Raw genomic sequence first — 22,641 nt, forward strand, 5'->3', positions numbered from 1 at the left:
CAGCAATGACTGTAGCACAGAGAAAGATTCTAACTAAATTTTCTGAAGGCTACAACAGTCACCAATCAGTAGAAGTGTACAGGCCCTTGCTTTGAATGACTTCAGCACATCTGCGGCCACAGGACATCACTAGCCTCTCACACTGCTGTGGTTTGATTTTGGTCCATTCTTCTACCAGTCTCTTCAACAGTTCTGTGACTGTTGTGGGTTTCTTGACCATAACTTTGTCACCAAGGATTTTCCAGAGGTTTTCTATTGGGTTTAGATCAGGACTCTGGGCGGCCATTTCATTGTTTCAATGTTTTCAGTTTCAATGAACTGCTTTACCCATTTTGCTGTGTGACAGAGGCATTGTCCTGCATGGAAATTGCTGGCTGATTGAGTGATGAACGCAAGGAACCATGTGTTGTTGAAAAAGGTTCCAATACACACTTGCATTCATTCTGCAATGTAGCTGTATGAGAGGTCCAACTCCTGCTGCAGAAAACATTCCCCAAACCATGACACTTCCTCCTCCACCTTTCACTGACTTCTTTACACACTTTGGGTTCAGTCTTTCCTCAGTTTGTCGACGAACATAATGTTTCCCATCAGACCCAAATAAATTAAAATTGCTTTCATCACTAAAATGACCTCTGGACCACTTCTCCTCTGTCCACACAACATGCTCCTCAGCAAAGGTGAGTCTAGCCTTTTGATTCTTTCTGCTAATGAGAGATTTGGTCACTGCAGAGTGTGCTTTCAGTCCAAATGCTCTTAAACGTCGAGACACTGTATGATAGATCCTTACCCTGTTCAGTGCTGAACTGGCGAGCAATTCCAGCTGCAGTGTTAAAATGATTACCCATGGAGATTCTCCGCATTATCCTGTCCTCTCTTGCATTTGTCTTTCGAGGGCGACCAGCCTTCTTGGGGGACTTGAAGGAGTTTGTGATGTTGTAAAGATGCAATATTCTAGAAATCCCAGACTTGGAACGACCAACTTCTCTTGCTATGGCTGATAGGGTCACCCCTTTGGCCTTCATCTGGACAACCTGCTGCCGGAGGGTTTCAGTCACTTTGGAACGGCACACCATTTTGGCAAAGTCAGTGAAAACTGGAAAGTTAGGTTGCCAGTTATATGGGAGTTGTCAGATCATTAAGAAGATTTGCACCAGTTGCCAGATTAACACCAATAACTTGCAGGTATCTGAAAGTGTTCTCTAATTTTGATCAGTGTTCTTTTTCAATTATCTCATTTACATTTTTATTCTGTGCTTTAGAATAAATACAATTTATGAAATAATCTTAAAATACTGCTATTTTACTCATGTTAGGATATATTCACATAGGACTACACTATGACCTTGACATATCGAAAATTGTGTTGTTCTCTAATTTTGATCGCCAATGTAGATCCAATTGTATAAAGTGCTATAAATAAACTTTAGGTCCTGTGTCTGGTCTCATGTGTGCATGATATTATGGATTGTCATACATCGGAGGTCATTAGGGGAATATTCCCGATCTACACATAATGAACAGAGCCTAAGATTAGCAGAAGTCTTCATAGGTTGGCTTTTTATGGCCGATGTCGGAACACATGAATGAAATCTTCATACAAAGGCCAAGCGTAGGCTGAAGTGACGGAAGGACAAACACCACCTTGTTCCCTTTCTTATTTTCTTCCATTTCACCAGCCAAGAAATTCATTTACACTGAATCACACTGGATGGCAGGTTCACAACGGCTGAGTAACTGTAAAATATCGAGTTGTACTGTAAGCCTCTATGGTCCAAGTTATAAAGCATGTGTGTTAACTCTACTACATCTGTATGAGACGTGTTACCTAAACTAAATGCGTTGAGCAAACACCTTCAATTGCTTTTAGTTGGCTTTTGTTTCAAGATAACACGATGAGTTAAGAAATTTGAGTTGAGTTTGTGTGTTAACCCTGCTACATCTGTAGCATACAATATTGACCAAGAGCAGTGTTCCTGAACCGTTCAAAGCTTAGTATCTCCTAGTCACAAAGCTACAAGACACCGTGATCCAAAGCTGAGAGGACAGTACCCTGCAATGCTGCAGTGCAGAAATCCATCACAGATAAAGGAAAGCAGTAGACGTAATAGAGATCATCAGTCAGTGTGGATGTTTTACCCCAGTTACTACCACCATACAATTTCTTCTTTCCATGAGCCCTGAAGCAGCACATACAAGGGTTAATCCTCTCTCTCTACAAGGAGAAAAAAAAACAATCAATTCTACTAATTAGTGACTAATGGCCAATAATGGTAACCCCCTGTAAAAGTGCCCAGACTCAGGAATGAGACCTGTCAGTATGCAGCAATAAACTTTTAATGGGAATGAAATTTGTGCTGCTTTGGGACTCATGGAAAGAAGACATTTCAGTCATCCTCATGCAGCATACACAAGGAAATCGGCAAGCAATGAAAGAAAAATGACGGGGATGAATGTGCAAGAGACCCATGGAGTGGGAGTAGCTCTGGTGTAGTGTTCTTTAATGTTGACAGTAGAGATGAGCAAAGTTACGTAAAATTCGATTTGGCTGCTCGAATTTTTCAAATTACTTTGTCTCAAAGCGCAATTATGGGAAACGGCAATCGCGCCACTCCCCATCATTGAACCCCTCGTATGCGGTTTTCATCGCTGATCGCATCTAAGGCTACCTGTCACGGATGTACCGAGACATACGAACGTCCCCGCGACAGTGGATGACAGAAGATCTGTGAGACTGGCAACACGTGCTTTAATTGTGGATCAATAGATGTCTGTGTTGTTTCTGGTGCTGGCCACACCTCTAACCTCCAGGTGTTGCTATTGTGGTCATTTACCTTTCCTTATTTATAGTTGCTTCTCCCACAATGCTGTGCGGTTTATAGCTTCAGTGGTATCTGTGCTCTGCTGGTGTTTTGGTTCTCGGCTGAGTTCCTGTTGCTGCCATAGCTAGTGCCTCAATCAGTTTTTTTGGGGGGGCAACTGTTAAATCACACGAGTAGAAATTATTTCTTCAAATAGTGTTTGTCACTCTGTGTAGATGCGGTGACGCAGCAAAACTGCAGACAACTGCTGCACAATACAATTGCACTATAATATACTTTCTATGTTAGATAGTATATTATAAGTATACTACACCCCTCAGTATATCACACCTATCGATAGCACCTATACCAGTCCTTAAAAGGACTTTTGTGGCCCTATTAGCTAGCGATTTGTGTCCCTAACAGTCTGTCCCTGCTCCACACAGCAACCTCTCCCTACACTGGCAAAAGACTGAATGTAAAATGGCGGCCAGATCAGGTTTATTTATAGGGTAGGGGGTATGTCCATGTGCTGAAACTTTTCAATTGTCCTGTACCACCTGATGGATGTGTCATGGGTCAAAGTTCTTCACAATGTAAAAGAATATGACGGGCGCGAATATCGCCATATGTTCTGCGAACGCCTGAAGTTTGCTGCGAACCGACCACCGGGCGAACCGCAAGGCCATCTCTAAACAAGAGTACTGTCTTTTTAAATGATCAGTGTACAGTGCAGCAGTGTGTATGCCCTGGTTGTAACACACACCCCACACATTCTTACCCTATCCTGCCTCTAATGGGAAAACCTGACTCAATCAACCCAATTAAATATATCTTACCAGTCCCTAACACTGTCCCTGCTAGCTCATGAACTGGCCGTCTTGTCCTATGTGCCATCACATCAGTGGCTGAGCTAACACAGACAGACCAGCCAGTATCCTCTCTCCTGATTGACTGCATGGCATTGTGGCCTCCCCGTGGTCATGTGAGTCTTCATCTTCCCTACCATGTTTCCCTCTCTGGCGTACAGAGTTTTAAATATAAAATGAAGAGCGCTAGTGTTGGGCGAGCATGCTCGGCCGAACACCATTTTGACTTGAGCATCACGATGCTCGGCACTTAGTGGTGTTGCTCGAGTACGATGCTAGTCTCCTCCCCGCACGTTTGTTGGCTGCTACCCAGCCAATAAACGTGCTGGGAAGTACTGGTGCTCACTGTAATGCCGTAGCCATGTTGGTTACTGGCATTACAGTAATTGGCTGGCCGGAATGCGTCATCGGGTGCTATATAGCACCCGATGACACGTGGTTCGGCTCAGTCTTAGTCAGGACGAGCTGCAGCAGAAGGGACAGATAGTGTAGGGACAGGAATTTTATATTTTTTTTAGGCAGGGTTTACTGGTGAAAGGAGTTAGAGAACCAAAAGTCCTTTTAAGGACTATTGTTTTATCTGCCTGCAATATATATTAGCGCAACCTGCGCTAAATTGCGTGCAATTGTTTGGCCGCTGCCGACAGTGACACAACCTCTGCTACATCTTCTGTATAACGTTTGCGCATCCTAAATATCTGTGACATTCACTGTAATTTTTCCGCCGCTTTAATATGCTCAAGGCAAGCAGTAAGGGACGGGGAAGTGGCCGTGCTGCTGATGGTGCACGCAGAGGCCTTGGCCCTGGGCGCGGTGAAACTGTGCCTGCTGCCAGAGCACAAGAAACACACTCATCTACGATACCTACCTTCATGTCCCAGTTTGTAGGGCGGCACAGGACACCACTCTCAAAGTCACACCAGTGCGACCAGGTGGTTGGTTGTAGTGTTGAGCGTGAATATTCGAATAGTGAATTTTAATCGCGAATATCGGCACTTCGAGAATTTGCGAATATTTAGAATATAGCGCTATATATTCGTAAAATCAAATTTTTTATTTTTTTTTAACAGTACACATCAGGTGATCTGCCCTCCCTTCTTCTTGCTTGTGGGCCAATGAGAAGGCTTTGTCACTGCTTAGCAACATCCCTAGCAGCCAATAGAAAAGTTGCCTACCCCTTATTATATAAGAACCTCCCCAGCAGCTATTTTCTAATGTTTATTGCAGTTATGAAAGAGAGCAGTGTCATTGCTGTGCTCTGTTGTATTACATTAGACAGTTAACATACACTGCCTGTTCAAAAAAAAAGTCGCCACCTGGATTTAACTAAGCAAATAGTTATGCGCCTCCTATTGGATAATTACTGCATGGGCGATAATCTTTCAGCTGGCAATAAGTTATTTAACCCCGACTGGTGCAATGAGTTACTTCTCATTTCTTAAACAACCATGTCGAAAGACACATCTCGTGGTCGCAGAAAAGATGTTAGTCTGTTTGAGAAGGGTCAGATCATTGGCATGCATCAAGCAGAGAAAACATCTAAGGAGATTGCAGAAACTACTAACATTGGTTTAAGAACTGTTCAACGCATTATTAAAAACTGGAAGGATAGTGGGGACCCATCGTATTCGAGGAAGAAATGTGGCGGGAAAAAAATCCTGAATGATCGTTGTGATGAGACCAATCTCGCCAGATTGCATTGGAGAAGCCTGGTTGCCCACCTGCTTCCTTTAGACTATGGCCCCATGTTGAAACGCTTGATTTTCCCCTGCAAAGACTATGTGAAAGAATTTGGCTCCATGGCAATTGAACTGTATTCGTGTAGTCTGAGTGCCATTCACCTAATAATTTGCACTCAGACCTGAGCTATCTGGGGATATGGTAAATGTCTATGTTTACTGTAATGGTTGTGACATTGTATATTTGAATAAGGATTTCTGTCCTATTGTCCGATTTCCCTTTGTCCTGAGAGGTAATTGAATTGCTCCTCGGGTGTCTCCAGGGCAGAGAGGAGGAAACCATGATGCATTGTGGGGATGTATTGTGTCTGTGTATCCTGAATTGCTGCATATCTGTCCTGTGTCACAGTCTTCCATCTGGTCCCCTAGGGGAGTGTCCACCAGGTGGGGACCTGCATAAATACGGGCGGGTAGCCATCAGTAAAGAGAGATTCTGATTTACCCTCAACACAGAGCTTGGTCTCGTTCTTGGGGGGGGGGGGGGGGGGGGATTTATTGTATGCTGTTCCAGTTCGACTGCTAGGAGTGTAAACCTTTCATATGGTTTTTCCTATTCGGCTGTATGCAGCATTCATATGGTTTCCAGTTCGGGAGATTGGCGTCTTTAGTAGCTGCCTGTGCATCTGCAAAGGGAATATCTCTTAAACGGCTTTTACCCCCTTTTATGCACGGGGTGCCGTTAAAATCGTGATTGGCGATCACTTAAATGTTTGGTGAAATCAAATCGAAGAAAGACAACAGTAAAACTCATGGCTATGTTTAATAGTGAAAGTAAGAGCATTTCCACACGCACAATGTGAAGGGAACTCAAGGGATTGGGACTGAACAGCTGTGTAGCCGTAAGAAAACCACTAATCAGTGAGGAAACCAGAAAAAAGCAATGGAGCAATGGAAGAAGGTGATGTGTTCTGATGAGTCCAGATTTACCCTGTTCCAGAGTGATGGGCGCATCAGGGTAAGAAGAGAGGCAGATGAAGTGATGCCCCCATCATGTCTAGTGCCTCCTGTACAAGCCTGTGGGGGCAGTGCTATGGTCTGGGGTTTCTGCAGTTGGTCAGGTCTAGGTTCAGCCACAGTATGTGCTCCAAGAATGAGGTCAGCGACCACCTGAACCTACTGAAGGACCAGGTTATTCCATCAATGGATTTGTTCTTCCCTGATGGCACGGGCATATTCCAAGATGACAATGCCAGGATTCATCGGGCTCCAATTGTAAAATAGTGGTTCAGGGAGCATGAGACATAATTTTCACACATGGATTGGCCACCACAGAGTCCAGACCTTAACCCCATTGAGAATCTTATTATTTTTTTGGGTGGCAACTTTTTTTTGGGACAGGCAGTGTATATATATATATATATATATATATATATATATATTATTCAGATAGTTAGTGGGAGATAGTCAGTGTAGTTTAGATAGTGATATAGTGTAGCTGACAGGTTCTGCTGTCCATACATAGATGCTACAGACATAGTGCTGTGATGTCACAAGTTGCACTTATTGCGAACAAATATGCGCATCATTAATTGCCGAAAATTCGCAAGCACAAATATATTTGAGCGCTCTATCTGCATATAAAACTATTCTAATGTTCTGCCGTACCAACCATTTTCTACAGTCTCAGGAAACCTATACCAGCTTGAAAAATGTAGCATAAATGACCCACACCTGTATTTTGCGCGTATTACGCAAATATACATTGCGATTTTCGCAATCAAGAATATAATCTCGAATTTGCAAATATATGAAGAATATTCTACAAAATATTCGCGAAATATAGCGAATTCGAATATCCCCCCTGCCGCTCATCACTAGTCGGTTGGATTGCGGCAGATAATTCTTCCAGTCGGTTAAGCACCACCCTGTCTTCCACAAAGTCCAGTCTCAGTAGCCAAGAATCTGGTCAACAGAATCCTAACCCTGATTCTCCATCCTCCCACCATGGAGAGTCTTGGAAAACAATTGATCCCACACTATTCTGAGGAGCTCTTTTCGTCGCCATTTCTTGATTTGGCCCTCTCGCCAAGCCTACTTGAAGAGGGACATGAGGAGATCTTGTGCACTGATTCCCAAACTCTTGAGTAGCCACAGTCAGAAGAAGATGACGGTGGAGAACGGCAATTAGTGTTTCACAGTTGTCAATAAGTGAGGTTGTTGGGTCAACAAGTTAGGAGGATGACCAGAGTGAGGAAGTGGAAGAGGAGGTGGTGGACTATGAAATCACTCACCCAACCTGGGAAGGTGGCAAGCCAAGCGAGGACCGCAGTACAGAGAGGGAGGGATCTGCAGCACCGCAACAGGCTGGAAGAGGCAGTGGGGTGGCAAAAGGGAGAAGGCGGGTCACACCAAACAGGCCCGCAACTGTTTCCCGGAACACCCCCTTGCGGCAATCTCCCTTGCCAAGAGGTAGGTGTTCCGCAGTCTGGCACTTTTTTTAGGAAAGTGCGGATGATAAAAGAATTGTCATTTGCAACCTCTGCCTTACCAAAATGAGCATGGGCGTGAACACTCGCAACCTCACCACCACCAGCATGATCCGCCACATGGCATCAAAACACCCTAATAGGTGGGCCGAACACCTGGGTCCACAACCAGTGTCTGCGGGTCACACCACTCCCTCCTCTTCCCCTGTGTTACGTGCTAGCCAATTCCCTGTCCAATACGCAGGCCCGGATGCCTCCCGCCCTGCACCTGGACCTTGGCAAGCACCATCAGCAAGCACATCCATTTCTGTGTTACAGATGTCTATACCCCAAGCCTTTGAACGAAAGCGCAAATACCCACCCACAGGCCATAGCACTAAATGCGTACCATTCCAAATTGCTGGCCCCGGAAATGTTGCCATTTAGGCTTGTGGACACTGAGGCTTTCCGCAGCCTGATGTCGGCGGCCGTCCCTCGTTACGCAGTCCCCAGCTGCCACTATTTTTCTCGGTGTGCCGTCCCCGCCTTACACTAACATGTGTTCCGTAACATCACCCGTGCCCGGACCAACGCAGTTATTGGGAAGGTTCACTTAACGACTGACACATGGACAAGTGCTTTTGGCCAGGGACGCTACATTTCCCTGACATTTCCCTACTTCCATCAGGATTTCCGCCACATTAGTGGCTGCAACCTCCCCTTCTCCTCCTCCACCACTTCCACCTCTGAATTCTCATCTTGCAGCAAAAGTCAGCCATCAGTCAGTAGCTGGAAGCAGTGTAGGACTGCAGGGGGGAAGCGGCAATAGGCCGTGTCGAAACTAATTTGCTTAGGTGACAAACAGCACACCGCCGCAGAGCTGTGGCAGGGGATAAGGAACCAGGCATGGTTGTGTCTGATAATGGTCGTAACTTGGTGGCAGCTTTGGAGCTCGGCAAGCTCACACACATCCCATGCCTAGCCCACGTGTTTAACTTAGTGGTTCAGTGGTTTCTCAAAACCTACCCCAATTTGCCTGAGCTACTGGTGAAGGTGCGCCGCGTGTGTGCCCATTTCCGAAACTCATCTACAGCTGCCGCTGGTCTGTCAACGCTGCAGCAGCGCTTGCAATTGCCAGTTCACCGACTGTTGTGCGACATGAGCACGCGCTGGAACTCCACGTTCCACATGTTGGCCAGGCTTTGTGAGCAGCAGAGGGCAGTAGTGGAATACCAGCTGCAACATGGTCGTCACCTTTCCAGTCAGCTTCCGCTCTTCACAAGCGACAAGTAGGCATGGATGTCTGTGAGGTTTTACGCAACTTTGAGGAATCAACACAGATGGTGAGCGGCGATAACGCTATTATCAGGGTAATCATCCCACTGCTGTGTCTACTGAAACACACAATGAAGGCAGACGCTTTGCATGTGGAAGAGGTTGAAATGGGGAAAGACAGTACAGAGGGTGATAGCCAGACCACCCTCAGTTCATCTTCTCAGTGCGAATTGGATGATTATGAGGAGGAGCAGTAGATGGTTGCCTCCGCTACAGATGGTAGTACCCTGGATTGCCCATGACTTCTCTACTCCACCAGAGGAAAGCGGCTGAACATAAAGGCACTCTAAATTTGCCTTTTATGATGTATTGAACACACTGTATTCCCATGCATCCCTTCCACCACAAACAAGGGTATATGGTTCATTCTTCCTTTTCTCCTCCTCCTCCTCCATCATATTAACATGCTTATTAGACTGCCCTCGCTACTAATGTTTTAGAGGGTCAGAGCAGCAGCAGACCCTAACCCCTAATGTTTTAGAGCGTCACCAGCAGGCCCTCACCCCTAATGTTTTAGAGGGTCAGATGAGCAGCAGGCCCTCGCCCCTAATGTTTTAGATGGTCAGCTCAGCAGCAGACCCTCACCCCTAATGTTTTAGAGGGTCAGATCATCAGCAGTTCCTCGCCCCTAATGTTTTAGAGGGTCAGCTCAGCAGCAGACCCTCACCCCTAATGTTTTAGAGGGTCAGCTCAGCAGCAGTTCCTCGCCCCTAATGTTTTAGATGGTCAGCTCAGCAGCAGACCCTCACCCCTAATGTTTTAGAGGGTCAGATCATCAGCAGTTCCTCGCCCCTAATGTTTTAGAGGGTCAGCTCAGCAGCAGACCCTCACCCCTAATGTTTTAGATGGTCAGCTCAGCAGCACACCCTCACCCCTAATGTTTTAGATGGTCAGATCAGCAGGCCCTTGCTCCAATAGTTTTTTAGGGTCACCAGCAGGCCATCAATCATAATTTTTCAAGGGTCTGTATGATGCCCTTTTTTATGTTTATTGGAGTGCCAGTTCCTTGTAATATTTGGCAGCCCTTTCCCTTAGTGCATAGGCTTTATGAGTGTAGGAGCTACTACCTGAACTATTGTACCACAATGTGAATGAGGCCCTCCTTTATGTGATATACAGGATGTATCGGAGTGCCTCTTACTTTTATTTTTTGGCAGCACTTACACTTTATATACAAACACATATACAGGAAAGAATGTTTCCTAACAATTTTTCCTCTAAAATCGATTTTATATTCGGTTTTGTGCGTATTATTGTCAGTCTGTAAAAGTGTCGTACTACTCGGACAACATCATTTCCAGCAGTGACCTGGGAGTCCAAGATGCATCCAGACATCCTCCCCATGGTGTTCCCGAACCATTTCAGTGGTGTTTCCATCCATTTCTGACCTTTTCCTATGAACCAGACGCCCTCCCCTCTTCAGAGCAGGGGGTGCCTGGTTTAATGCTCGGGTTCTCCCATTGACTTCCATTATACTCAGTAGAGCATCCCAAAGTGTTCTACTCGAGCACCCGAGCACTTTGGTGCCCGATCAACACTAAAGGGCTCCTTTTTCTGCTATCTATATTGGCAAATTGCCAAAACTTCAGATACGTTTGGAACAAGTAATTTAGTGAAATTCGTGATAGATCCAATTAATTTAGAATTTATTCGTTCATCCTAAATGCATACATTTATAAACACCATTTTAGGACAAACAGCAAACATCTGATATAATCTGAATAAGCTAGAAAAATAGATCCACCATTCACAACCAGTGACGTCTGTTTATCTACTTCCCCTCCCTGTACAGTGACCTGTACCAGTAAATGAAGTCCCCCTCGAGTCTGCTGTGTCTAGAGTCCATGTCGCTGCTCTAAGGCATAAATCTAAATGCTGTTAACAGCGGCTCAGGTAAGATGGCCACCCCCATAATCATGTACAGAGAATAGAATACAAATATACAATCAGGAAATAAAAAGTAAAAATATTAGAAGAAAGCTCTGGCTCAGCAAGCCTCAGTGCCGCACCATGGCGCCGCTGGATGATGACTCTTTAGTAGAAGAAGACTGATAATAGCAGAAACTTCAGAAGAGAATTTAGAGGACTGGAATCTGGAATGGCGGACTGGTTGAGGTGGCTGAACCTCAATGACTGGTTCTATGGCATACGGATTCTTAGTATAATCCCTGTCTTTTAAGTCACGATGCTCATTCCAGGGTGGAGCTTCCATTACTGATGGCTTATGAGTGGGTCGATGGCTGTTCTTCATTCTCAGCATCTCTAATATCGTTGAATGTATGACTGCTGGACCATGAAATATCGCTGAATGTCTTGTCTGAGGGAGCCGGTGAAACGAGTCCTCGTGGGGGCATCCTCAGTGCTGATGAACGGGCTGAGGGTCACCTTCTTCACAGGCAGGTTAATAAATGGGATGATATCAGAACAAAGTGGCCGAACTGCAGGAAAGCTCCCACCTGGAAAAGAACAATTTAGAAGATAATAGCAGCACAGTATGAAGACTCCACAGAATGTAAGGGCCACAGCACAAACAGGTTCAGGAGCCCCGAGTCCCCTCTGAGATGTCAACTGATCCCCTTAGACTTGACTAATAAACAAAGAAACAAAGATGAGTCGCCTGAACAACATCATCAGTTATATTATATCCACAGGTAGCAGTTATATTACATTATCAACTATCAGTAATCAGTTTGTGCACTTTTACCAGTATATGCCTGGTCACTACAGTACCGTATGAAGTAATTATACCTATATCACAATTTTTTGGATTTTTAACGTTATGCTGTATTTCCTTAGTCCTAACGACAGCACAACAATGGTAAAATTCTGCCCTTAAATTAACACCCTCTCCTTCTCCTTCACTATGAAGGGAACTAACATTCCTCCCACTAGTTAATTGTTATAAAGTAAAAAAAAAAAATAGGGAGGGATACTTGTGCTGCTATTAGGACTAAGGGAAAACAGATACATGTCAGACATCCTAACTTTGCTGACGTCCTATCAGGAGCACAATTTAGCAAGAAGTCACCCCATAGGGAGTGTCCACTTAAATAGCAGAACTCAAAACTGACTGACCAAAAGCAGTCCATTGTGAATTCAAAAATTCACCCTATAATGGTTGATAAAGGAGAAGTGTGAGCGCCAGGAGGCTGAACTACAAATGTGATGAAAGGAATCAAACTGTTCTCCACCCAAGAGGTGGCAACCGCACAGGTGGAATGGGCTCTAACAAAGGAAGGAGGTTCCAAGTGTTGGGACTAAAAAGGTAAATTGATGGTCTGTTTAATCCATCTGCCTAGAGTTGGTTTAGAGTAGAGATGAGCAAAACTTTTGAGATTCAGTTTGGTTCCAGTTTGCCAAATTTTTTAAAAAGTTCGGTTCTGACCTAAATTCATTCTACCTGAACCAAAGTAGCTCCAACTGCCCTGGTAATTATATAACACCTTCTCATCCGCCCTGCTCCTGAATGCAATGCCAGCAATAGTAAATGATGTCTGAATGACACTGACATACATAGCGGTGGGGAAACACACGTATGACAGTGTTATCATACAGCGTGTTTAATATGACACCGCGCCGGAACATGTGTTCTGCTTTTTCATATTCCAAAGCTTCCAAAAATTGTCCCTTATCGGGGCAGATGGTGATTATACACACACGGTGTTATGAAAGAAAAAAAAAAGAAAAACTGTGAATTGTTGGGACCAAGTGTCCAGAAATGATGCCTTGACAGTATCAAAATTCTGCCCATACGACATGCAAAAGGGTTAATTGTCAGAAGAAGTGGCTCTTAACAAGCCTATAAAAATTCTCCCTTTTAATTAAGAGCAGCAGCAGTACAGTGTGGACGTGGAAAGGGTAGTAGTAGCAGCAGCAGTACAGTGTGGACGTGGAAAGGGTAGTAGTAGCAGCAGTACAGTGTGGACGTGGAAAGGGTAGTAGTAGCAGCAGTACAGTGTGGACGTGGAAAGGGTAATAGTAGCAGCAGTACAGTGTGGATGTGGAAAGGGTAGTAGTAGCAGCAGTACAGTGTGGATGTGGAAAGGGTAGTAGTAGCAGCAGTACAGTGTGGACGTGGAAAGGGTAGTAGTAGCAGCAGTACAGTGTGGATGTGGAAAGGGTAGTAGTAGCAGCAGTACAGTGTGGACGTGGAAAGGGTAGTAGTAGCAGCAGTACAGTGTGGACGTGGAAAGGGTAGTAGTAGCAGCAGTACAGTGTGGACGTGGAAAGGGTAGTAGTAGCAGCAGTACAGTGTGGACGTGGAAAGGGTAGTAGTAGCAGCAGTACAGTGTGGACGTGGAAAGGGTAGTAGTAGCAGCAGTACAGTGTGGACGTGGAAAGGGTAGTAGTAGCAGCAGTACAGTGTGGACGTGGAAAGGGTAGTAGTAGCAGCAGTACAGTGTGGACGTGGAAAGGGTAGTAGTAGCAGCAGTACAGTGTGGACGTGAAAAGGGTAGTAGTAGCAGCAGTACAGTGTGGACGTGGAAAGGGTAGTAGTAGCAGCAGTACAGTGTGGACGTGGAAAGGGTAGTAGTAGCAGCAGTACAGTGTGGACGTGGAAAGGGTAGTAGTAGCAGCAGTACAGTGTGGACGTGGAAAGGGTAGTAGTAGCAGCAGTACAGTGTGGACGTGGAAAGGGTAGTAGTAGCAGCAGTACAGTGTGGACGTGGAAAGGGTAGTAGTAGCAGCAGTACAGTGTGGACGTGGAAAGGGTAGTAGTAGCAGCAGTACAGTGTGGACGTGGAAAGGGTAGTAGTAGCAGCAGTACAGTGTGGATGTGGAAAGGGTAGTAGTAGCAGCAGTACAGTGTGGACGTGGAAAGGGTAGTAGTAGCAGCAGTACAGTGTGGACGTGGAAAGGGTAGTAGTAGCAGCAGTACAGTGTGGACGTGGAAAGGGTAGTAGTAGCAGCAGTACAGTGTGGACGTGGAAAGGGTAGTAGTAGCAGCAGTACAGTGTGGACGTGAAAAGGGTAGTAGTAGCAGCAGTACAGTGTGGACGTGGAAAGGGTAGTAGTAGCAGCAGTACAGTGTGGACGTGGAAAGAGTAGTAGTAGCAGCAGTACAGTGTGGACGTAGAAAGGGTAGTAGTAGCAGCAGTACAGTGTGGATGTGGAAAGGGTAGTAGTAGCAGCAGTACAGTGTGGACGTGGAAAGGGTAGTAGTAGCAGCAGTACAGTGTGGATGTGGAAAGGGTAGGGTATAAGAGGCACGTAGCGGTAGCAGAAGCAGCATTGCATGGAACATACAGGGCAGGACATTGGCTGTCTATAGGTGGTAGTAGTGGTAGCAGCAGCGGATGCGTAGCATTCATCATGCTGACAGCAAGGGATTAGCAGCGAGGAGTAGCAGCAACAGCGGTGGCAGATGCAGCCATATGGTACAGGTTGGCAGGCAGGCAGAAGTAGTGGCATGATGGCAGCAGCAGCAGCTATACAGAGCATGACGGTAAGCAGGCAGACACACAGCAACAATGGCAAGATGGAGCACCATCACTGAGGCGAGATCTATTCATTAGCCTCAGCAGGAGGGGTGTGAAAATCCTCCCAAATCCAGGCTTGGTTCATTTTGACATATGGGATGTTTTGAACACTGGAGGAGGACAACTTGGTCCGTTTGGGTTCAAAGCGCTTCAGCCCCCCCAAACAACACATGCTCCCTGCTGAGGCAATCTGGCTCATGACAAAATCGTTCACGGCTTTCCTCTGCTCGTACAGATTGTTTTGCATGTGCAATATTGAATTCTAGCGAGTTACATCCCAGATTAAGAGGTGTAGTGCCAGGCCATCTAGGTCAAAGAGAGCGTTCCTCGTCACGTGAGAATGTTCTTGCATTTCAGCCAATCTCCTGGACTTTGCCAGCACTTTGCACAAGCCAGTGTACTTATTTAGAAAGCGGTGCATGACTAGGTTGATGACGTGCACCAGGTTCAGGGCGGCCAGGATGTTGCGGCAATTGTCGCTGATCACCCTGCCCAGTTGGAGTTGGTGGGGTGACAGCCAGCGGGACGTTTGCTGCTTGACATACTTTTGCCACACCGGTGAGCAGTTGCTACTCTTGCCTGGGTCGATCAGCTCCAACACGGCATGGCAATGCTTGACTTGACACAAGTGATAGAAAGGAGAGGCAGTGAGAGCAATGCTGTGCACTGATGCTGTTGGGGACGGGAGGGTATCCATGGGGGAGGAGGCCGATAAGTGTGGGAGCCAGGCCGACACAAACCTGGAGTTGTCAAAAAAACCTGCAAAAAACATTTACTCAGTAGGCCGTGAAAGACGTGTACTGTCCTTACCTGTAGGAGCTGCTCCAGGTGTCCAACGTGGAATGAACCTTCCCTTGAGAATTACAGGGAGCGGCCCACGTTGTCCGCCACGTGAGAGTACAAGACAGGGGTGGCTTTTTGGGAGAAATAATGCCAGCTTGGAATCTTCCGAGGCTGAGCACACACCATTAGCTCCCTAAAGGCAGTAGGCTTGACCAAATGGTACAGCAGCAACTGCACCGCCAGCAACTTGACCAGGTGGGAATTAAGCTTGCACACTAGCGGATTTCTGGGCTCATAGAGTTGTTTTGTGGCCACAGATTCCGTTATTGATGGCTGACGATTAGGTTTGAGTGAAGCGGGTTCAGACTGCTCTGTCCATACCCAATTCATTCCAAAACTGTAACGGGGTGCTGAAGGTGCACTCGGTCTCCCATCAGCCAGAGACCTGCTGCTTAGCTTCCGGAACGAGGATCTGTGTTTGACCTCATTCCCAGGGCGGCTTTGCTAGCTGGGAGGCTCCCTGCTCCTAGGTCTGCCTTGAGCGCTGAGCTGATCACTCGGTGCTCGACTGGTTGGTCTGTCGGTCATGTGATGCTGGCCACGTCACATGACCCTCACTCCCCACTATAAATACAGGCAGCCAGCTGGCCACAGGTTGCCTGTTAATTTAGGTTCCTGGCGTTTATTGGATACCTGTATACTTACCTGATCCTGTTCCCTGACGATCCTCTGCCTGCTCCTCCTGTACTGCGCCTCCGTCCTGGTATTTTCACCTCGGCTTCCACCTGACTATTCTTTGCGGACTCCTTTGGTACTTCTCGACTCTCCTGGTATTTGACCCCGGCTTCTCCTGACCATTCTTTGCTTATCCCTCTGTACTGCGTTGTCCTCTTGGTTTTGACCCGGTCCGTTCACTATCCGTTATTTGTCTTGACTGTCCTTTCCGCACGTATCCTAAGTTAGGGACTGCCGTCCAGTTGTCCCCTGTCATCAGGACTCGTGAGGCAAGTAGGCAGGGCCAGGGGTGAGGGTGGAGCGCAGTGGTCACTATCCTCCCCCCTGTGTGTGGTGGACGTGACCGTTACAAAAACTTTGTAAGGCTTTATTGAGCGCATATTAAGGTTGCTTTGGCTCCGGTGAGGCAATCTCCTTATTGACACCAGTAATGCAAGACTTGTTTAGTCTCGGGGCTGGCCCGTTACAGTTAATTTCTGCTCATACATTAATGTTTCCAAATCCAAACTTGGGTTTGTGGCCTATTAATGAACCCCACTTCAGATTCGGACTTTGAAACATTAATGTATGTGCAAAAACTAACTGTAATGGGCCAGGCATGAGACTAAACAAGTCTTGCATGACTGGTGGCGATAAGAAGATTGCCTCAGCAGAGCCAATACATTGTAAGGCTGTACGGACAACCTACTGACGATTGAGCGGAGGAGGATGAAGAGTCTGAGTGGAAAGTAATGACGACAATGTGAAAGACACTGCACTGCCCATGAAAGCGGCTTGGCTACTGCAAGGAAGACCGGGAGAAGGAGGGAACTCTTGTTGCGGTAGCTGGCTGCCACCTCTGTTTGCCCATGGGATGTTTTTTTTGGGGGTTCAGTAGAGCTGTGGTGCCTACATTTGTGTTTGCTTGCCCACAGCTTAATTTACTCTTGCAGAGCTTGCACAGGGCAATGCTTCTGTCTTCGAGCAGCGTGTAAAAAAACTGCCAGACAGGAGTTACTCACGCAAAGCAAGAGGAAGCCAAGCTTAGTTAGCTGTGGTACGCTTTGGGACAAGTGCACTCAGTGTCAGCGGCATCAACAGTTCCCAAAGCAAATCTAGTCCTGGCAGTTCTTTGGGAGGTTCTGGCCGTATATCGACTCTGCCATTTATTGCTGCCATTGCCACCTGTGTTACTTCCTCATCAGCACCCCTATCCGGCTCGCAGATCCTGTCCAACACATATTTATCAATTATGTCAACCTCCCTGCCACTTTTATCAGACTGTGATATATCATTGAGGCCTCCCCCCCCCCTTCCAATTCTCTGCTCTGTGTAAATAGTCCATAGTCTCACTGCTCTTACAGTAAAGAGTCCATAGTCTCACTGCTCTTACAGTATAGAGTCCATAGTCTCACCGCTCTTACAGTAAAGAGTCCATAGTCTCACTGCTCTTACAGTAAAGAGTCCATAGTCTCACTGCTCTTACAGTATAGAGTCCATAGTCTCACCGCTCTTACAGTAAAGAGTCCATAGTCTCACTGCTCTTACAGTAAAGAGTCCATAGTCTCACTGCTCTTACAGTAAAGAGTCCATAGTCTCACTGCTCTTACCGTAAAGAGTCCATAGTCTCACTGCTCTTATAGTAAAGAGTCCATAGTCTCACTGCTCTTATAGTAAAGAGTCCATAGTCTCACTGCTCTTATAGTAAAGAGTCCATAGTCTCACTGCTCTTACAGTAAAGAGTCCATAGTCTCACTGCTCTTACAGTAAAGAGTCCACAGTCTCACTGCTCTTACAGTAAAGAGTCCATAGTCTCACTGCTCTTACAGTAAAGAGTCCATAGTCTCACCGCTCTTACAGTAAAGAGTCCATAGTCTCACCGCTCTTACAGTAAAGAGTCCATAGTCTCACCGCTCTTACAGTAAAGAGTCCATAGTCTCACCGCTCTTACAGTAAAGAGTCCATAGTCTCACCGCTCTTACAGTAAAGAGTCCATAGTCTCACCGCTCTTACAGTATAGAGTCCATAGTCTCACCGCTCTTACAGTAAAGAGTCCATAGTCTCACTGCTCTTACAGTATAAAGTCCATAGCCTCACTGCTCTTACAGTAAAGAGTCCATAGTCTCACTGCTCTTACAGTAAAGAGTCCATAGTCTCACCGCTCTTACAGTAAAGAGTCAATAGTCTCACTGCTCTTACAGTAAAGAGTCCATAGTCTCACCGCTCTTACAGTAAAGAGTCCATAGTCTCACCGCTCTTACAGTAAAGAGTCCATAGTCTCACCGCTCTTACAGTATAGAGTCCATAGTCACACTGCTCTTACAGTAAAGAGTCCATAGTCTCACCGCTCTTACAGTATAGAGTCCATAGCCTCACTGCTCTTACAGTAAAGAGTCCATAGTCTCACTGCTCTTACAGTAAAGAGTCCATAGTCTCACTGCTCTTACAGTAAAGAGTCCATAGTCTCACTGCTCTTACAGTAAAGAGTCCATAGTCTCACTGTTCTTACAGTAAAGAGTCCACAGTCTCACCGCTCTTACAGTAAAGAGTCCATAGTCTCACTGCTCTTACAGTAAAGAGTCCATAGTCTCACTGCTCTTACAGTAAAGAGTCCATAGTCTCACTGCTCTTACAGTAAAGAGTCCATAGTCTCACTGTTCTTACAGTAAAGAGTCCACAGTCTCACCGCTCTTACAGTAAAGAGTCCATAGTCTCACTGCTCTTACAGTATAGAGTCCATAGTCTCACTGCTCTTACAGTAAAGAGTCCATAGTCTCACTGCTCTTACAGTAAAGAGTCCATAGTCTCACTGCTCTTACAGTATAGAGTCCATAGTCTCACTGCTCTTACAGTAAAGAGTCCATAGTCTCACTGCTCTTACAGTAAAGAGTCCATAGTCTCACTGCTCTTACAGTAAAGAGTCCATAGTCTCACTGCTCTTACAGTAAAGAGTCCATAGTCTCACTGCTCTTAGAGTAAAGAGTCCATAGTCTCACTGCTCTTACAGTAAAGAGTCCATAGTCTCACTGCTCTTACAGTAAAGAGTCCATAGTCTCACTGCTCTTACAGTAAAGAGTCCATAGTCTCACTGCTCTTAGAGTAAAGAGTCCATAGTCTCACTGCTCTTACAGTAAAGAGTCCATAGTCTCACTGCTCTTACAGTAAAGAGTCCATAGTCTCACTTCTATTACAGTAAAGAGTCCACAGTCTCACTGCTCTTACAGTAAAGAGTCCATAGTCTCACCGCTCTTACAGTATAGAGTCCATAGTCTCACTGCTCTTAGAGTAAAGAGACCATAGTCTCACTGCTCTTACAGTAAAGAGTCCATAGTCTCACTGCTCTTACAGTAAAGAGTCCATAGTCTCACTGCTCTTACAGTATAGAGTCCATAGTCTCACTGCTCTTACAGTAAAGAGTCCATAGTCTCACTGCTCTTACAGTAAAGAGTCCATAGTCTCACTGCTCTTACAGTAAAGAGTCCATAGTCTCACTTCTATTACAGTAAAGAGTCCACAGTCTCACTGCTCTTACAGTAAAGAGTCCATAGTCTCACCGCTCTTACAGTATAGAGTCCATAGTCTCACTGCTCTTAGAGTAAAGAGACCATAGTCTCACTGCTCTTACAGTAAAGAGTCCATAGTCTCACTGCTCTTACAGTAAAGAGTCCATAGTCTCACTGCTCTTACAGTATAGAGTCCTTAGTCTCACTGCTCTTACAGTAAAGAGTCCATAGTATCACTGCTCTTACAGTATAGAGTTCATAGTCTCACTGCTCTTACAGTAAAGAGTCCATAGTCTCACTGCTCTTACAGTAAAGAGTCCATAGTCTCACTGCTCTTACAGTAAAGAGTCCATAGTCTCACTGCTCTTACAGTAAAGAGTCCATAGTCTCACTGCTCTTACAGTATAGAGTCCATAGTCTCACTGCTCTTACAGTATAGAGTCCATAGTCTCGCTGCTCTTACAGTAAAGAGTCCATAGTCTCACTGCTCTTACAGTAAAGAGTCCATAGTCTCACTGCTCTTACTGTAAAGAATCCTCTTTTATGTTTGTGTACAAACCTTCTTTCCTCCAGACGCAGAGGATGTCCCCTCGTCACAGTCCTGGGGATAAATAGATGATGGGATAGATCTCTGTACTGACTCCTAATATATTTATACATATTAATTAGATCTCCCCTCAGTCGTCTTTTTTTTAAAGTGAATAACCCTAATTATTATAATCTTTCAGGGTCCTGTAGTTGCCCCATTCCAGTTATTACTTTAGTTGCCCTTCTCTGAACCTTCTCCAGCTCTGCTATGTCTGCCTTGTTTACAGGAGCCCAGAACTGTACACAGTCCTCCATGTGTGGTCTGACCAGTGATGTGTAAAGTGGTAGGACTATGTTCTCACCTTTTGATGCAACCCATTATCTTATTGGCCTTGGCAGCAGCTGCCTGACACTGGTTTCTACAGCTAAGGGCTCTTTCACACTTGCGTTCTTGTCTTCCGGCATAGAGTTCCGTCGTCGGGGCTCTATGCCGGAAGAATCCTGATCAGTTTTATCCTAATGCATTCTGAATGGAGAGAAATCCGTTCAGGATGCATCAGGATGTCTTCAGTTCCGGAACGGAACGTTTTTTGGCCGGAGAAAATACTGCAGCATGCTGCGCTTTTTGCTCCGGCCAAAAATCCGGAACACTTGCCGCAAGGCCGGATCCGGAATTAATGCCCATTGAAAGGCATTGATCCGGATCCGGCCTTAAGCTAAACGTCGTTTCGGCGCATTGCCGCATCCGACATTTAGCTTTTTCAGAGTGGTTACCATGGCTGCCGGGACGCTAAAGTCCTGGCAGCCATGGTAAAGTGTAGTGGGGAGCGGGGAGCAGTGTACTTACCGTCCGTGCGGCTCCCCGGGCGCTCCAGAGTGACGTCAGGGCGCCCCAAGCGCATGGATCATGTGATCACATGGACACGTCATCCATGCGCATGGGGCGCTCTGACGTCATTCTGGAGCGCCCGGGGAGCCGCACGGACTGTAAGTATACCGCTCCCCCGCTCCCCACTACTACTATGGCAACCAGGACTTTAATAGCGTCCTGGGTGCCATAGTAACACTGAACGCATTTGGAAGACGGTTCCGTCTTCAAATGCTTTCAGTACACTTGCGTTTTTCCGGATCCGGAGTGTAATTCCGGCAAGTGGAGTACACGCCGGATCCGGACAACGCAAGTGTGAAAGAGGCCTTAGTTTGTTCACTAAAATTCCTAGATCCTTTTCCATGTCAGTGTTACCTAGTGTTTTACCATTTAGTATGTACGGGTGACTTACATTATTCCTACCCATGTGCATAACCTTACATTTGTCAGTGTTAACCCCCTTAAGGACTCAGCCCTATTTCACCTTAAGGACTTGGCCATTTTTTGAAAATCTGACCAGTATCACTTTAAGTGCTGATAACTTTAAAACGCTTTGACTTACCAAGGCCGTACTTCATGACACTTCTAAAATTGGGTCCAAAAAATTCTTTTTTATTTATAAAAAAATACCAAATTTACCAAAAATTTGTAAAAAATTGCAAATTTCCAAGTTTCAATTTCTCTACTTCTATAATACATTGTAATACCTCACACACACTTGAACTCAAACCCGCGAACGCTCACAAACTCGCGTTATTTGCCGGCTTGTATAAATGGAGCTCTCAAACCAGACGGCTTTTTCCCCTCTGGATTCTGGGAGAGTTGTGGCATCCGACTTCTGGCCGGATAGCTGGTGCTGCTTCTACCCACATTCTGGCTCTAGGAGGACAAGGCCTGGCCCTGGGTCTTTCCTTTGGAACCCGTCTGTATTCCAGACATGTGGCCTAATGTACACAGTGACACAAAGTATGGAATGGTTTGCAAGTCTTTTTTTTGGAACTTAAAGACAAGGAGGCGCAATACGATGTCCTTCTCTTTCCAGAAACACACTGAAGACACTGCCACTGACATTGGGAATACAGAGGTCCATCAAGTTACAATATTAATTGGTTCTGGGACGACCATTGTAAGTTGAGTCCATAACTCTATATAAAACGTGTAATTGGTTCCAAAGTTTAAAAAATGTCGTGAAGTTTTAGGACAAATAAGCAGATATCCCAAGACAGATGAAGCAAGTCCTCACGTAAAACAGCCAGGAATAGATGCTGGAAGCTGTAAAACCCTTTCTACGGTGAGGGCAGGAGCTTCTTCAGGGTCTTGCATGGGACATGGTACCAGAAAAATAAAATGAAGCCGTCGATCAATCAGTCTCTAAAGGAGCAGCTCCTCCTGGCACAGACAGTACAGAACATGTTGTATGGCAGAGGAGCTACTAGACAACCACTAGAGGTCTTATACTGGTGAAATGGCAAGTTAATTGGTTGGCTCTGAGACATTGTATGTTGAGCCTGGTCTCCACTTACGATGTCCCAGAAAAAAACATTGTATGTTGAAAATAGTTTATCCTGATGCCAATGTAATGCAGTAACGGCCACTAACAGATTTGGGCCTAATCT

The 22,641-nt window shown here is 45.7% G+C and overlaps 1 protein-coding gene across 1 annotated transcript in view; it reads right to left on the reverse strand.

The window, feature by feature from the left end:
- Positions 1-10,919: 10,919 nt before the first annotated feature.
- The window catches only part of WDR97 (WD repeat domain 97), a 197,163-nt gene continuing 185,441 nt past the window's right edge, over positions 10,920-22,641 (reverse strand). The window contains exon 21 of the mRNA XM_040432345.1: positions 10,920-11,605. Within this exon, the coding sequence (XP_040288279.1) occupies positions 11,412-11,605 (194 nt within the window). The 3' untranslated portion in view covers positions 10,920-11,411. The remainder of the gene's footprint in view (positions 11,606-22,641) is intronic.

This window comes from Bufo bufo, chromosome 5, assembly GCF_905171765.1.
Source record: "Bufo bufo chromosome 5, aBufBuf1.1, whole genome shotgun sequence".
NCBI classification, from domain to species: domain Eukaryota; kingdom Metazoa; phylum Chordata; class Amphibia; order Anura; family Bufonidae; genus Bufo; species Bufo bufo.